At 39.6% G+C, this 17,638-nt stretch overlaps 1 protein-coding gene across 21 annotated transcripts in view; it reads left to right on the top strand.

The window, feature by feature from the left end:
* The window catches only part of Ank2 (ankyrin 2), a 467,017-nt gene that overhangs the window by 267,030 nt on the left and 182,349 nt on the right, over window positions 1–17,638 (top strand). For all 21 annotated transcript variants that reach the window (XM_055628050.1, XM_055628064.1, XM_055628061.1 and 18 more), the window contains one exon: window positions 11,760–11,861. In XM_055628050.1, the coding sequence (XP_055484025.1) occupies window positions 11,760–11,861 (102 nt within the window). The remainder of the gene's footprint in view (window positions 1–11,759; window positions 11,862–17,638) is intronic.

Genomic DNA, 17,638 nt, shown 5'->3' with positions numbered 1-17,638 from the left:
GTGGGGCTAATTAAGAACAGCTGATTTCAGTGGGATTGCTTTAAATTTCTCTCCGTTCAGTTTGATGTTGGCTATAGGCTTGCTGTATATTGCCTTTACTATGTTTAGATATGTGCCTTGTATCCCTGATCTCTCCAATACTTTAAACATGAATGGATGTTGGATTTTGTCAAATGCTTTTTCAGCATCTAGGGAGATTATCATGTGGTTTTTTTCTTTCAGTTTGTTAATATGGTGGATCACATTGATGAATTTCCATATATTGAACCACCCCTTTATACCTGGGATGAAGCCTACTTGGTCATAGTGGATGATATCTTTGATGTGTTCTTGTATTCAGTTTGCAAGTATTTTGTTGAGTATTTTTGCATCAATGTTCATAAGGGAGATTGGCCTGAAATTCTCTTTCTTTGTTGGGACTTTGTGAGGTTTAGGTACCAAGGTGACTGTGGCTTCATAGAATGAGTTTGGTAATATTTCTTCTGTTTCTATTTTGTGGAATAGTTCGAAGAGAACTTGAGTTAGCTCTTTTTTGAAGGTCTGGTAGAATTCTGTGCTGAAACCATCTGGTCTTGGGCTTTGATGACCGCTTCTATTTCCTTGGGGGATACAGGACTATTTAATTGATTTACCTGGTCCTGATTCAGCTTTGGTAAGTGGAATTGATCAAGAAAATTGTCCATTTCATTTAGACTTTCAAATTTTGTGGCATATAGACTTTTGAAGTAAGTCCTAATGATTGTTTGGATTTCCTCAGTGTCTGTAGTTATGTCCCCCTTTTCATTTCTGATTTTGTTGATTTGGATGGTGTCTCTCTGCATTTTAGTTAGCTTGGCTAAGGGTTTGTCTCTCTTGTTGATTTTCTCAAAGAACCAGCTCTTGGTTTCATTGATTCTTTGAATTGTTTTATTTGTTTCTAATTGATTGATTTCAGCCATGAGTTTGATTATTTCCAGCCGTCTACTCCTTTTTGGTGTGTCTGCTTCTTCTTTTTCTAGGACTTTTAAGTGAGCCATTAAGTTGCTTGAATGAGCTGTCTCGAATTTCTTCTTGAAGGTACTTAGTGCTATGAACTTTCCTCTTAGCACTGCTTTAATTGTGTCCCACAAGTTTGGGTATGTTGTGTCTTCATTTTCATTGAGTTCTAGGAAGACTTTAATTTCTTTCTTTATTTCTTCCCTAACCCAGCTGTCATTTAGTAGCAAGTTGTTCAGTTTCCATGTGTGCATAGTCTTTTTGCTATTTCTGTTGTTGTTGAGGTCCAGCTTTATTCCATAGTGATCAGACAGGATACAAGGGATTATTTCAATCTTCTTGTATCTGTTGATGCTTGCTTTGTGACCAACTATATGGTCTATTTTGGAGAAGGTTCCATGAGGTGCTGAGAAGAAGGTAAATTCTGTTCTGTTTGTTATTGCTTGTAAACAATTTTTTATTCTAGAAGAAATTTTTTTGAAATGCAATAATAACTTTAGCAATTTTTTTTTTTTTTTACTGAGTTCCAAAAAAATTAACTATGAAGTATCAGCTGAAATGTTAGGAGGAAAAGCTGAATGCTTTGTGAGTTTCGAACACTTGATTCTCTAAGTCTTTTCCTATGTGCTAGGTTACACATTGTCATTAATTACACACTTTCTCTTCTCAGCCAATTTCCTACCTTATCTTTTATACTTTGTGTGTCAGGCTGCATCCCCTCTCGGAGAACCACACTGAGTTAAAATTAAATTCTGTAAGCCATTCCTGCCGATTGAAATTTATGGCACAAGGGTCAAGTCTCGAAAGTTAACAGGTTCTTCCCTACGAGAAGGAAGTGGTGTCTCAGTTGTATCTTGGCTTCATGGGGAAAGGACAGCTGTGGCACCTATCAGTGTGCTCACCCCGGGGCAAACATCCCGCATGGAAGCCATTTTCAGTTCTCACTGGTGCACACGCAACACCATGGACACACAGAGAATTTCTCTCCGTCAGTCAGCATTTTCAGCATCTTCTGTAGGTATGGGCAGATCACCTGCTGTACCTCGTAGAGGCAGCACACTGAGCCCTTCCTTACTGTGACATTGTTGTGTGCCAGCCATGATTTTACCGGATATCTTCAGACCCCTGAATCGAACACCCTGCTGTTGTCCCTGTTCTGTCCCTTTTTTCACGTATGTAAAAATAAGGATTGTTGTAAGGATAGATCATTTTGTTTATTCTTCATTTAGCCTCTCACATGCAACCATCTTGCACAGAGTAGGTACTTCAGAAATAACCAGCTATCAACAAAATAACTTGTTACTGACTAGTTATTTTTGACCATTTGTTCTCAAAATACTCTACTAACTTAATTCTCCTGTTTCTAAATGGAAAGTTATTGTTTCCCAACATGTGTGCATTTAGATTGGTACAACTATAGATCCTGACAGGGACTTTAAGCACATTAATTTAAGTGAGTCACACTGGGCAATCACTCCCTTTTCATATGGTGCTCACAATAATATGTGTTTTTCTTTTTCCATTTGTTTTAAATTTAACATTAGATGTCGTGATGCTGGAGTGGCATGGTTAAGGTAAAGAAAAAAATGTAAAGAAATTTTATATGCTTAGTTTAGCATAAGTGGAGCATACTAGAGTTCTGGTTTTCCCTTCTAAAGTTCATTGTTTATAGTCAACCTCCAACTGGACTGCAACAGGTATACAAAAGCATCTGAGGGCTGTTCGTTTCCCTATAAAACCCACAGACTCTAGAAGATGGGATAAATTAATACGTTTTTGACAATTAAATGAACATTAGAAAAATGGGCTCTTGATATCCTATAGAAGCAATGAGCTTAATAACAGTTCCATGAATGGGATTAAAGACAAACAAATGATTTCTTATAAAAAGCATAATTATCATACTGAAATTTGAGGCACCCAATAATTATAAAGACTTTAAAAGAAAACCAGGGACTCTAAGGATTGCATAAACAATTTGTGGACTCATTATTCCCAGAAAATTAAAGTGTTGCTATGGGACAAGAAATTATATTATAAACATGATAAATTTGGGCTTTTAGTGCTAGTCCAGTATAGATATTAACATTGTCAAAAACTAAGATTTCAGTTCAGAATTCTGTTTTGAGTCCTGATATCATGATATGTGGTTATTCAGCTGTAATTAAGTGATAGTCTCTAGAAAAGGCAGTCTCACTGGTAATTACAGGCAGATTCCCGAGTGTTACAAACAGAAGACCTCAGACTGTGTATATTTCCGTATCTGTCTCAATGGAGCCACAGGATATCACCAGCTGAAGGAAATGTGTCACAATAGGAAAAGAAAAAAAAAACTGTGCAGGTTCTTTTAAAATAGTGGTTATCATATCAGGGAAGTCATTGGGAAGCTCTGACTTCAAGATGTGATACTTGGGTCAACCTTGGATGATTCAATGTGAAAAAAGCAATGTAGGTTAGACTGTGCTGTCTGCGGGGCAGTCTGTGCTCTGCCACAAAACCAATTCTGACTGATGGACCTCTGCTTTCAAGCAGATGCTCTCTGAAGCCAGAGAGTAATCAGACCAACAGGGAAAGAAATCACATTGCCTCTCTCAAGGGGACAGTAGTGGATTAACACTGCAGGACCGCTGGCACAATAAAACACTGATGAAGGATATTTTCACTTGATTGGATCTGTTTTTTTTATATCATGAGAGTTGTAGAAAACATAAAGGGAGATAAAACATAATTGAAGTCCATTTATCCTCATCCTTAAGTATTTCACTGGGGTACATTTTATGTCCTTCCCGGGAAATATGCTGTAATATCTTAACACACTGATTAGTCAGGCAATGAAAAGCATTTCATTCAGTTGTACTTTAAAGTGTTAAGCAAACTGTTGTAAGAGCATTCTTTCTCCCCCCCCTCCCACTTTGTTCAGGACCAAAAGCTGTTAGTACTGATTATTATTCTTTTATAAAACAAACTCTTTATGATCAGTGAAGACCCAAAAGGGAATGTCTTTAAATTTATATATATGTCATGCAAGTATGAATACTTTTGTGTATTCACTCTAGGCACGTTGAGTTGATGTAGGTGAGTAGAACATTCCTAGCAGAGTTAGGTACGTCACTAGTTAGAAATTAGGAACATGATTAGGTATAGTATTTGTACTAAAATGATTTTTTGAGTTCTGGTGGTATAGCTCAGTTGACAGAGTCCTTGCCTAACATGTATGGAGTAATGAGATTACTTTCAGAATCACATAAACCATGTGAGGTGGCCCATGTCTACAATCGTGGCCCTCCTGGGGAGGAGGCAAAATCATTCCTGGCAACAGAGTAGGTTGAAGGCCAAGTTGGAATACATAAGATCCTAAAACAAAATAATAAAAACACTTTCTCTTATTATCCAAAAAAATATCAGTTGAAGATCTTCAGTTGACGTCTGAGACTGTTTAGACTTCAACAGAATGTAGCCGTGCTGCTGAACTTTCAGTGTAAGGGCAGGAAAAGTGGCTGAGTGGTCAAGACTAACGCCCTTCTTCCTGCAGCATGATCTTAGTATGTTCCCATGGCTGCCTGGAACTTGCTATGTAAAGCAGGCTAATATCAAATTCACAAAGGTGTACCTCTGCCTCCTGAGTGCTGGGATTAAAGGCGAGTGTCACCACAAGTGGCTACTTGCTGATCTTGCATGGAACCTGTGTTCAGTTCCCAGCACCCACACAACTCACAATTTTTGGAAACTCCAGTTCTCGTGGCTCTAATGCTCTTTCTGATCTCTGTGGGCACCAGGCACATGTGCGCTACAAATATGTGCATGTGGACAAATACTCACAAACATGAAATAAAAGGAAAATCTTACCAAAAAAAACAAAAAACAAAAAAACAAAAAAAACTTCTTCCAGCTGGGTATGTATGCACACCTGTGGTTTGATTCCTGATTTTGTTTTGCATCTTTTGTCCCTATGAGAAAAGCTACTGATGTAAAACAAACGTAGTGGGCCTCCTCTGTGCCTGTAGCCAGAGTATGTACTTTTACAGAAACTGAAGACATAGAAAGAACCAGCCTGGGACTCGGGAGGCAATTTGGTGGTTAAGAATACTTACTGCTCTTTCAGAGGACCCAGGTTCGGTTGCCAGCACCCACACTGTGCCTCACAACTATCTGTAACTCCAGTTCCAGGGCATCTGATGCCCTGATGCCTGCTCTGACCTCACCTCTGAGGGGCACTTATATATACCCAGGCACATACACACACACACACACACACACACACACACACACATATATATACACATAAAATAAGTGTTACAAAAACCGAGTTCATACAATCCATCATTTATTAAGAGTGGGCCTCAGCTTACCCTATCTAAGCAGAGAACCAAGAACTGATGACAAGAGCCCCAATCATACAGCTCACTTTTCCAGTGTTCACATTGCGAGTCCCTCATCTTCTAATGTATTTCACTGAGTCTTCTTGACTTTGTATTGCCATCAACCACAGGGCTGTCAGATAAATGACTGTGTTTTTACTAAGAAGTAATGGCTTCCTACATCAGTAAGCAAAATTCTACAGGGAACAAGTGCCTTCCTTTAGTCATCACAGACTTGTTGGGGGGGGTGTATGGAAAGGAGATGGCTGGATGTTCTTCGTCCTTCTGGTGGAGGCTCAAGACTGCCAGCTGGGTCACACTTTTATCCCAGGGTTGGTTGATATTAAAGAATGGATTTATTCATTTTGAAGTATAAGGCACCATTCATGAGCCCCCCCCCATGTTATTTCAGTGTTAACTAGAATATTAAAACCACAAAACTCCTTTAAACAATCATGCTATCTTGCACTTAAGGCAAAAGTCTGGGCTCCTGCTTTCCTACTGAGTAGACTTAGGCACTTGCCCTTATATGCTAATTAAACAGATAAGAATAAAAGCAGAGAGAGGTTTAATCAATACTTTGGACGTAAGAAAGAAAAGGGACTTCAAGTTCATATTCAAGGTACAAACACAAGTTTAATGTTTAAATAGGGGTCAGATTTGGGCACTCCTTATAATTAAGGAGTGTAGGCCAGGGCATAGTCTCATTAGTCATTTTCTTGGTTCTAATTCTGTAAGAGGGCACAAATTGGTCATTTCTCTTGCTCAAGGAGATCCATTTGGTTCTCCCAATATGACCGCTTCTTCTCTGGGCACTTTCTTGTCTCATCAGATAGTTGCCATCTTCCAGAGGTGTCCATCCGGGTGGTTTGGCTAGTTCTGGAACGTAAGGCCTCTGCAGGTTCAGGATCCTGCAGGAGTATAGCTGTTTCTTTAGTCTCAAAGCGGGTGGCATAGGTTGAGCAGGGAATGAGTCTCACACCTTTGCACAGCCATGAAGCAGGGACACCCAAAGGTCTCCAGCAAAAGCAGTTTCCAAGCGCCCGCTGTATTACTCTGCTGTCAAAAGGAAAGTCTTAGTAACTGAGCATTTCTAATGGCACTCAAACACCTGACATTAATTCAGTAGAATGGATAAAAATGTCTAAAACTAAGCACAAATACTCAGATTAGTAGTCATAAGGTATGACCTCAACATTTGGAGTTCGACCTTAGCTGACTATATTTCTGAAATCAACTTTAGTAAAAACAGTGTACAGAAGACCATTTTAGTCAACCTGGTCACAACTATATTACAAGCTTCGTAGTAGTAACAGGTCTCTATTCCAGGGTAATGAAACTTAAGGCAATTAAAAGAAAATTCTGACACATCCCTTGGCAATCTTTTCAAACTCTCCTTACTGACCTGAGGTGAAGTTCGTGTTTGACGGAGACGATCACCCAGTCCAAGTAAAAGCTGAAAGTGAGAACTGCTTCTCAGTGGGATTCTTTTACACTTGCTGCTCACGGTCTGCGCAAGTCGACTATGTGAAGATGACATTGGCATCCTTGGCTGTGCACACTTTCAGTTCGTCAGGCTCATATTCTGTGTCTCATGACCTGATGGTGAGAGCATTCTCTTCTCTCTGTGCTACAGCAAATCCTATTGCATAGAACACACACACACAAACACATATACACAAACATAAACACACACATACAGACACAAACACATATGTACACACACATATACAGATACAATCACACACAAATGGACACACAAACATTCAGATACACACACAAACACATGCATGCGTGCACTAATGCATACACTAACACACATGCACATACACACAAACACACACATACACACATGCAGAAACATACACACACACATGCATCAACACATGCACACACACAAACACACACTCATATACATACATACACAACCACACAATGATATACACACATACACAAATACAACACATTCACACATATGCACAAATACACTCGCATAACACATACACAGACGTTCTCAAGACCTCACTTGTTAGGCCCTGACTTAGAAGCACAAAGGGATCCACCAAATAACCTGCTGTGCGCTGCCGTGGGCTAGCCATCTACATGATCTGGAGCATTTCTTCTTTTCCTCGTTCTATTCATATTGAAAGAACCTAATAATAAGTGTAATTATGCTTAGATCTGAGTAGAGTGGGTTCTCGGCTGTTGGTGAAGCATTCTTTTAGGATACGATGAGCCTTGGGAACACACATTCCTCTCCATGCTCAGGCTGGGTGCAAGGAAAGTCCTACTCTGCTGACATTCAGACACACAAATGTGTCAAGACAGATTGAAGAGGAAGCTTTTCGGTTTTGGTTGGAGATGTCGCGCAAGGGTTATAAAGCGGGCGTACTTAATGATAACCATATGTCGCATATTAAGGCAGGCAAAACGGAACATTTGCATTCCTTCCCGAGAGTGACGTTTTATAGGCTGAGGTGCAGTTGGTAATAGGATTTGAGGGTCCTAGGGACAGACACAAAGTAGCAAAGCAGAGAGAGGTGTTAGCCCCTGGTTTGTCTAGACCTTCTCCCAAGGGAGTTACCATCGCTTCTTTTGTTCTTTATTGAGGGTTGGGGTGAGAACTTCCCTAGCTGAAAACAGAAAACAGTTTTGAAGGCTTGCTTTCCTCCTGCTAATCCTTGATTTAAAATGTCTACTTTTATTTTCTTCATATTCGGAGGGAAAGACAGATTGGTAAAAACTTGTCTCCTCTCTTCTCCCCTCCCCTCTCCTCACTTCTCTTCCTTTCCCCTTCCCTTATTTCTTCTCTCTCTCTCTCTGGGTGTGTTTGAATCCTCTTTTATCTCCTTATTGATTAAAAGTAACCAGGCTCCTGTTGTCTAAAGCTGTTTTGTCAAGAGCTGTAATCACAGATTGACCTCATTGTAGGACACAGCGTGTTGACATGTGCATTTGTCAATGTGCATGCAAGAAAGAGAAGATATATTTCTATGCAGAAGTATGCATTTGAGCCTTAGTATGGTTCCTTTTTTCTATATAAACATTTTGGAAGTTTATTTTAATACTGTCCTTGAAATTCGTGATTTTATCCATATGATGATAACACTTTTGTTTACTTCATTTCCTCCCACTGGAAGAACTGAGTTCTTTCCCAGGGCTGAAGAAGATTCTCATATATATTAAACTGCTTAAGAGGTGTCTAGAAGGATGGCACAAATGATATATTTGCTATAACACTAGGAATATTGTTTGCTAAAATTCCAGGGATTTTCTCTAAGTTTCAAACTTGTATCCATTTAAATAATTAACTCAGAAAAGAGACAACCAGTTATGAAAATACTCTGTGACAAGGAAAGCACCTGCCACCTGGCCATTTTTCAGAGAAATTTGGCAAAAGGCTCTGGCACTTCTGTAGATTTTTATTTTTAGATCCTAAAAATAAAATATTAATTTGAATTTGTGTATGTGTGTGTGTTTGTGTGAGTGTATGCTACATGTGTGGGCACACACAAAGGCCAGAATAGGGTATGGGGTTCCCTGGAACTGGAGTTGCAGTTGGTTGTATGCTGTGGGTTCTGGGAACCAGACATGTGTCTTCTAGAAGAGCAGCAAGTGCTTCTTTAACTAGGGAGCCGTCTCTCCAGCCCTTGTGACTGCCTTTTGAATGCTGTGCATACATTGCTACTTTTCTCCTCATTCCTAAATAAAGAAGCTTCTGGATCCTTCTCATTCAGCTCTTAAGTTTTTGCTATCTGCAAATAGCAGTAGGTGAAGGCAGACATTGCTGATAAGAATTTTCTGTGCAGCACTCGTGTCATAAATGGCATGGCTTACACAAAACATATAGACCATGGGCATAAGTGTGGGCCATATAAAAGGAAATGAACCCAATTTATCAGGAAGAAAACTGCAGTGTTTTCTATTTTGGCGATTTGCACTGTTGGGGAGCAGAATAGCAGAGAAGGCTTCTGATTCTGAAATAAACGTGAAATAAATCTTGAATCTCCTCCCACCCTCAAGTAATCATATGACCTAAGAAACCTTCTAGGCATCTTTCTTTATAATGACACATCATTCTTTACAGTCTTATTATGGATATTGATTATCTGATGCATATGGCTCCTTTAGCTCTTTTTTGGCCCACAATAAACACTCAATAAATATTACCTACAATTATTTGCTTCATGTACAGGTTAGAGCTATTTCTTTGGCTCATTTTTTAATATAGTTTATTCTGGAAAAACTGTTTCCATAAGAATATTTGTATATTTCATGTGTGAGACTTCATATTTTATTTTCGTTGATTTTTATAGTAAAAAGACTAAGATTTTTTTTTGTGTGTGTGCTCTTCATTGTGCCTTGTTTAACATCTAGCTGTACTTAAGCAATGCAGCAAGAAACCTGGAGAGGAAAATCCCACTGGGATTTAGCATTAGCTGAAAACAGCAAAAATAATTTCATAGAAGAAGCATTTTAAAATGAGTCACAATTCAGTTCCTGCAGCATTGCAGATGGACTCAGGGCATTCTGCCATGGGCACGGTTTTCAGGAAGGATGTAGCACTAGGCATCCTGGGAAGGAGAACAGTTCCACACTAGCCACACCATGAGGTATTTCCGAAGAATCAGAGCATGGATTTTGGATGTCTAGATTTCAGCCACGCCTTTCAACTCTTAAACATCTGTGTGACTTGGAAGCCTGTAACCATTGTGGTATTTGGACTGATGTGGGATAATTCAGTTCTTCGGTTTCCAGGGTTCCTGTTATGTGTAAGGCACTTAATGATGTGCAAGTAATCATATATTTGAAAATCCCTGAGAAAATATTCCCAATTCCATTACCTGCCCATCATCACAAATCTTAAAAACAGCCTTGATGGAGTGGGCCAAGATTCCCTGCCAAGTGTAGCCTTCTTCCAGGGAAGGGGGCTGTGCAGTCTTCTAAGGAGAATGTCATCAAACCTAAAAGAAAACAGACCTCATCAAACTCAGCTTTCACATGCAAGCATGGGAATTAAATCCCTCTTCAGGCTCCTTTTCTCTTTGGTTAGATATTATGCCACAAGAAAATTTACAATAGTTATATAAATGTCTTGAACCCTAACAGAAGTTTATTGTCATTATTATGTTAAGGTTTAAAAGTTAGAATATTTATCCAAGCCTGGGGTGATGGTGTAATTCTGCCTTTGGAACAGCCTCCAGACTTTTCACGAGGCAAATACAGCTGATTTTCCCAGGACCAGATTTGTGGAGACTGTGGGAAGATGAAAAACTGAAAACAAAGTCTCCATCCAAAGAGCTATCATCTTTACCAAGATATTCCAGTCTGGTATTATGTCAGCTGGTTTACATTTAATAATGTTTTCCCCAGATCACTAGGAGTACAAAATTTGCATCCGCCAAGTACACACCTGCCAACGAATGCCTTCCCTCTCTTCAAAGCATCTTATTCTCTCAACATGAGGCTGAATGACTGTAGTGACCCCGACTCAGTGTTCTTCCGCTGAGTCATCTGAAAACTAACAGTAAAGAGAGGAACCCAAGGAGCTTCAGTTTCATCGAATTTTAAATTTCTTTCTTTCTTTCCTTCCTCCTTTCTTTCTTTCTTTCTTTCTTTCTTTCTTTCTTTCTTTCCTTTCTTCCTTTTTCTTTTCTTTTCTTTTCTTTTTTTTTTTTTGGGTCTGGCTGTTAGGCTCAGTATCAGTTCACTGAAAACCCAATGCAAAAGCAAATGGGCAGGGGGCTGTGGAGATGGCCCAATGCATAAAGCACTGCTATACAAGCTGAGGACCAAAACTAGGATCCCTAGAACCTCATAGGCATGATGGCTCCTGTAATCCCAGTACTGAGGAGGCCGAGATCCAGGAGCCCAAGGACAAGCAGATTCACTAGGTTAACCCATTGGAAAGCATTCAGTTCAATGGGCCTCTTCTACCACCAGAAATAAGATAGAAAGCGGAATGCTGATTAGGCAAGACCCCCTACATCAACCTCAGCCCTCCACGATCACACATGCTCACACAACCCACTCACGTGCCCACCCATACACATGTGAACACCCTTGCACACAACACTCAGGCACAGGGAAAAAACATCTAAAATGGATAACAGTAGACTTTTGCGTAGTGTAAATTCATCTTTGAATTGGCTGAAGATTGGGAATAAAGCAGTAGTGGTCATTTTTTACTTTAATGGTTCCTTTGCACTCTTGTACGTACAGAGTACGTTTCTCGTCAATGTCAACATCCTTAAAGCCCTGTGTGGTTGCCGCCTTATGCTATGAATGATACTTCAGTGTTTTATGATACTGCACATGTCCTAGGCAAAGCTTGTCTGACGTGGAAGGTTAACACCCCTGTCTCGCTGTATCTGGTGCATTTGATGTTCTGCCTGACTCACTAAAGGCCTTCTCTTTCTCTTCCAGTCTGACAGCAATGCCAGCTTCCTCCGTGCTGCCAGGGCAGGCAATCTGGACAAAGTTGTAGAATACCTGAAGGGGGGCATTGACATCAACACCTGCAATCAGGTAAGAGAAGGTGGCTGGCTTTGGGCCCTCAATTAAGAAGCACCCGTTATCCAAGGAGAGCCTCAGAGCCCAGTGCTATTTTCTATTCATATAGATTTACTGAGGTGTCAGAAAGTTAATCCTATATTACCCTGTCTTTGCCACCTTACCAACTTTTGAAGTGTCAGTGTTGGTGTTTGTTTTTAGAAGTACTAGTATAGAAAAAAATTTGAATGTCAATATTTACCTCTGAAATGATGTGAACCACCTGATATGTAATATTGATTGGCTAAGAATAATGTATTACTTATTTCAAGGTCATCCTCAGCTACATAGTGAGGTCAAGGCTATCCTGGGCTACATAAGACAGTGTCTCAAACAAAAATCACACAACAAAACCTTAAAACAACTCTTTCTTCGAACTGGTTTAGAAATATGCTTAATTCTGAGAATATATAAAAGTACTACATTAGTTTAAATGAAGGATTTGGAGTGTTCATTAGAGAAAACTATCCATTTTTATATTATTTGTCTCCAAGGTTATTGATATTTTCCTTGTCATTTTGACAAAGATTTTTGTACCATAAGTTTAAGTGTCTAGAAAACTCTAGTAACCACTAAATCGCTGTAGTTTATAAATGTTGTTTTATGGTGTGTGTGTGTTTGTGTGTGTATCTTTGTCATTGTGAGTGTGACAATAATAGAGTAGAGATCATGTCACAGATGAGCCAACAGACAGTATAATGAAAAACAAATAATTGTGGCTAATATAATGTTTATAGGAGGTAAATTTTATTATTTGATTCCAAGTTATCTTGGAGTTACTGGCTGGTGTTTTGCTTCTTCCTATGCATTCAATCCACTTTTATTAAATTTCTTGAGCCAAGTTTCTTAAGCTGTGACTTGTGCTCCTTGTTGGGTTAAAGAACTGAATGTGGGTATCACAAAACACTGATAACAAGAAAACGTTTTGGAATGTGCAATAACAAAAATTGATTTGAAATCAAACCGTAATGAATCCAAGGTGTTTCTCTCAGTGCTTGCCCTGTTACGAAGTACAGCTTCATTTCAGCCTTGGTTCTAGATACATAACATGAGCACTTTCATCTCTGTGAATGCCACAGAATCCAGTATTATTGAACATGTGCAAAGTTTTCTTTTCATAAAGACATGTAATAGTTTAATTATAAAAACAATGACTTTTAATATTTCCTGACCATCATCTCTCAACATGCAAGCATCAAATGAGTGTGTCTTTGGATTATACTGCATGAGGATATTTGATTTGAAAAAATTGCTGTATGAATTCTTGACCTAACGTTCATAAAAAAACAAGCATCAAATAAATTTTGGCTTTGGACTAGGGACAGAATTGCCAATGATTTCAGAAACAATACTAAACATATTTCTGCTATTTTTTAATGAATACTCATGTGAAATGAATTGTAAGAATGGGTGAATATAAAAACAGAGTACCAGCCAGGTAGAGTCACACACCTTGAATCCCAGGACTTGGGAGGTAGAGGCAGGTGGGTCTCTGAGTTTGAGGCCACCATGACCTTCAAAGTGAGGTCCAGGATATTTATGGCCAAACAGATAAAGCCTGTCTCAAGAAGAACAAACAAAACAAAAAACAAAAACACCCAACCAAATAAATCAAACCAGAATATCCATCAACTCTAAAGACCTCTGTCATTGAATATTCAACCAAGATTTAATTTTTATGCAAACATAAGCAAACATACCCATCTCAGCAGTACACAAATTTACTTTCAACTTCAGTAAATGATAAAGTACAAAACTACTTTTAAAAATACATATCCTTATGTTGTATTACTAGGTGATGCTTGACTGATGTACATATTTCATCTTGTTGTATATACACCCAATGTTCCATAAAAATTACTTGAGTAGAAAGGGGTTGTAAGTGGAAAAAGTTTAAAGAGCCTTGCTCTTTAAAAAAAAATGTATTTATTTATATGTATTGCAATTTTTCACTTTGTATCCCAGCTGTAGCCCCCTTCCTTGTCTCTTCCCCCTCACTCGCTCTTCTCCACCTTTGCCCCTCTCTTAGTCCACTGATAAAAGAAGGTCCTTCTTCCCTACTATCTGACCCTAGCCTATCAGGTCTCATCAGGACTGGCTGCATCATCTTCCTCTGTGGCCTGGCAAGCCTACATCCCCCAGTGGGGAGGTGAACAAAGACCCAGTCACTGAGTTCATGTCAGAGACAGCCCTTGATCCCCTTACTAGGGAACCTACTTGGAAACTGAGCAGCCTATGGGCTTCTTCTGAACAGGGGATCTAGATCCTCTCCATGCCTGGTCTTTGGTTGGAACATTGGTCTCTGCAGGTCCCTTTGGGCCGAGATATTTGGTCTCCTTGTGGAGCTCCTGGATGGAACTAGAAAAGATCATCCTAAGTGAGGTAACCCAGAAACAGAAAGACACACATGGCATATACTCACTTATAACTGGATACTAACCTTATAATATAGGATAAACATCCTAAAATTTATAGTCCTAAAGAAGCTAACAACAAGGAGCATCCTAGGGAAGATGCTTAATCCTCATTCAGAAGGGCAAACAGGATAGACATCAGAATTGGGAGAAGACAGGGAACAGGACAGGAGCCTACCATAGAGGGCCTCTGAAAGACTCTACCCAGCAGGGTATAGAAGCAGATGCTGAGATTCATAGCCAAACTTTGGGTGGAATCTTTCTAGGGAATCTTTCTTTTTAATTTATTTTTTTATTTATTACAATTTATTCACTTTGTATCCCAGTTGCAGTCCCCTCCCTCATCCCCTCCCAATCTCACCTACTCTGCCTCTTCTCCAAAACCCCTGCCACAGTCTGCTGATAAGGGAGGAACTCCTCTCCTTCTATCTGACCTTAGCCTATCAGGTCTCATTAGGACTGGCTGCATTGTCTTCCCCTCAGGCCTGGTAAGGTTGTTCCCCCACTCAGGGGGAGGTGATCAAAGAGCCAGCCACTGTGTTCATGTCAGAGACAGTCCCTGTTCCCTTTACTAGGGAGCCACTTGGAGACTGAGCTACCATGGGCTACATCTGTGCAGGGGTTCTAGGTAATCTCCATGCACGGTCCTTGGTTGGAGTATCAGTCTCAGATACCCCTGGGCCCGGATTTTTGGTTCTGTTTCTCTCCTTACGGAGCTCCAGGTCTTTCATCTCCTCCTTCTTTCATAAGATTCCCTGCACTCTGCCCAAAGTTTCTTTAGGTGTACAGATTTTAGTATGATTAGCCTATATTATATTTCTAATATCTACTTACAAATGAGTATATACCATATGTGTCTTTCTGCTTCTGGGATACCTCACTCAGGATAATCTTTTCTAGTTCCTACCATTTGCCTGCAGATTTAATGATTTTCTTGTTTTTAATTGCAGAGTAGTATTCCATTGTGTAAATGTACCACAGTTTCTGTATCCATTCCTCAGTTGAGGGATATCTGAATTGTTTCCAGATTCCGGCTATTAAGAATAGAGCTGCTACAAACATGGTTGAGCAAATGTCATTGTTGTATACTTGAGCATATTTTGGATATATGCCTAAGAATGGTATAGCTGGATCTTGAGGTAGCACTACTCCTAGTTTTCTGAGAAAGTGCTAGACTGAATTCCAAAGTGGTTGTCCAAGTTTACATTCCCACCAGTTTACATCCTCTCCAGCATGTTGCACTTGAGTTTTTGATCTTAGCCATTCTGATAGGTGTAAGGTGATATCTCAGGGTCATTTTGATTTGCATTTCCCTGATGACTAAGGACATTGAGCATCTCTTTAAGTGTTTCTCTGCCATTAGATACTCCTCTATTGAGAATTCTCTATTTAGCCCTGTACCCCATTTTTAATTGGATTACTTGATTTGTTGCTTTTTAACTTCTTGAGTTCTTTATATTTCTGGATATTAGCCCTCTGTCAGATATAGGATTGGTGAAGATCTTTTTCTAGTCTGTAGGCTGTTGTTTTGTTCTTATGACAGTGTCCCTTGCTTTACAGAAGCTTTTCAGTTTCATGAAATCGCATTTATTCGTTGTTGATCTTAGAGCCTGTGCTGTTGTTATTCTGTTCAGGAAGCTGTTTCCTCTGCCAATGAGTTCAGGGCTCTTCCCCATTTTTTTCTCCTAACCGATTTGGTGTGTCTAGTTTTATATTGAGGTCTTTGATCCAGGTGGACTTTAGTTTTGTGCAGGATGACAAAGATGGATCTATTTTCACTTTTCTACATGTAGACATCCAGTTAGACCAGCACCATTTATTGAAGATGCTATCTTTTTTTCCATTGTATGGTTTTGGCATCTTTGTCAAAAATCAAATATCTGCAGGTGTATGGGTTTTTTCTGGGTCTTCTATTCAATTCCATTGATCGACCTTTCTGTTTCTATGCCAGTACCTTGCAGTTTTTATTACTATTGCTCTGTAGTACAGCTTGAGATCGGGGATAGAGAAACCTCCAGAGGATCTGTTGTTGAACAGGATTGTTTTAGCAATTCTGTTTTTTGTTTTGTTTTGTTTTTCCGTATGAAATTTAGAATTGTTCTTTCAAGTTCTGTGAAGAATTGTGCTGGTATTTTGATAGGACTTGCACTGAATCTGTAGATTGCTTTTGGCAGGATGGCCATTTTCACTATGTTAATCCTGCCAAGCCAAGAGCATGGGAGATCTTTCCATCTTCTGATATCTTCTTCAATTTCTTACTTCAAAGACTTGAAGTTTTTTTTCATACAGGTCTTTCATTTGCTTGGTTAGAGTCACACCGAGGTACTTTATGTTATTTGTGGCTATCGTGAAGGGTGGTGTTTCCCTAATTTCTTTCTCAGCCTTTTTGTCTTTTGTATACAGAAGCGCTACTGGATTTTTTGATTTGATTTTGTATGCAGCCACTTTGCTGAAGGTGTTTATCAGCTGAAGGAGTTCTCTGGTTGTATTTCTGGGGTCGCTCATGTATACTACCATATCATCTGCAAATAGTGATACTTTGACTTCTTCCTTTCTGATTTGTATCCCCTTGATCTCTTTTAGTTGGAGTGCAGGGAATCTTATAGAAGAAAGGGGAGATAGAAAGACCTGGAGGAGCGTTGCTCTTCAAATGCCACTCTCAGATACTTTTCCAAAATGCAGTCTGGTTATTTATCACTCCCCAAATTATACCTTCCTAAATTTTTGTCTATTCATTTCTTCCCCAGTTATGTTACTAAACATTTTAAGGAGTCCCCTGGAAGACCTTTCGTGTTACCAAGGAATCCAGGTCTCCTTTAGTGTGTCTTCCTCTTGTTCGTAAAAGAACATAAGACCAAACTGACACAATTATCCAGGATAGTTTTATTGCAGTTTAAAAGCAAATTTCAGGGAGGCAAGCTGTAAACCTTGACAGCTGCCAGGAGGATGCTGTTCAGAGTTAAGCTGGCATGAAGGTCAGCCCCATGGTGCGCAGGAAGCCTATGGCAAGGAGGGGAGATTTGAAAAGAGAAAGAAGCCCAAAACGTCCTTAAGAAAAAGAGAAAGGAAAAAAAAAGGGGGGGGGGAGTTACAGTTTTCTGAGTAACTCAGAAAAATGGGTAGACTACAAGGTTGTAGATTCTGCGAGGGAACAACACATCAAGGTGGTTCTGCCTTCCTGAGGGCTGGCCCCTTGCGTAGGAGATTGACATGCCCAACTTGATTAACTCTTAACAAACAAGGTAATTCTGTATCTCCACAAAGAGGTACTGTAGTGTGCTATACCACGTCTATGTCAATCACAAGCCAGCTGTTCACATCAGTCAGCGCTGGCTTATA

The sequence above is a fragment of the Psammomys obesus genome, unplaced genomic scaffold (assembly GCF_907164565.1).
Source record: "Psammomys obesus unplaced genomic scaffold, mPsaObe1.curated_primary_1811, whole genome shotgun sequence".
Classification (NCBI taxonomy): Eukaryota; Metazoa; Chordata; class Mammalia; order Rodentia; family Muridae; genus Psammomys; species Psammomys obesus.
The sequence above is the reverse complement of the archived record's forward strand: the minus strand, read 5'-3'. Positions and strand labels throughout refer to the sequence as shown.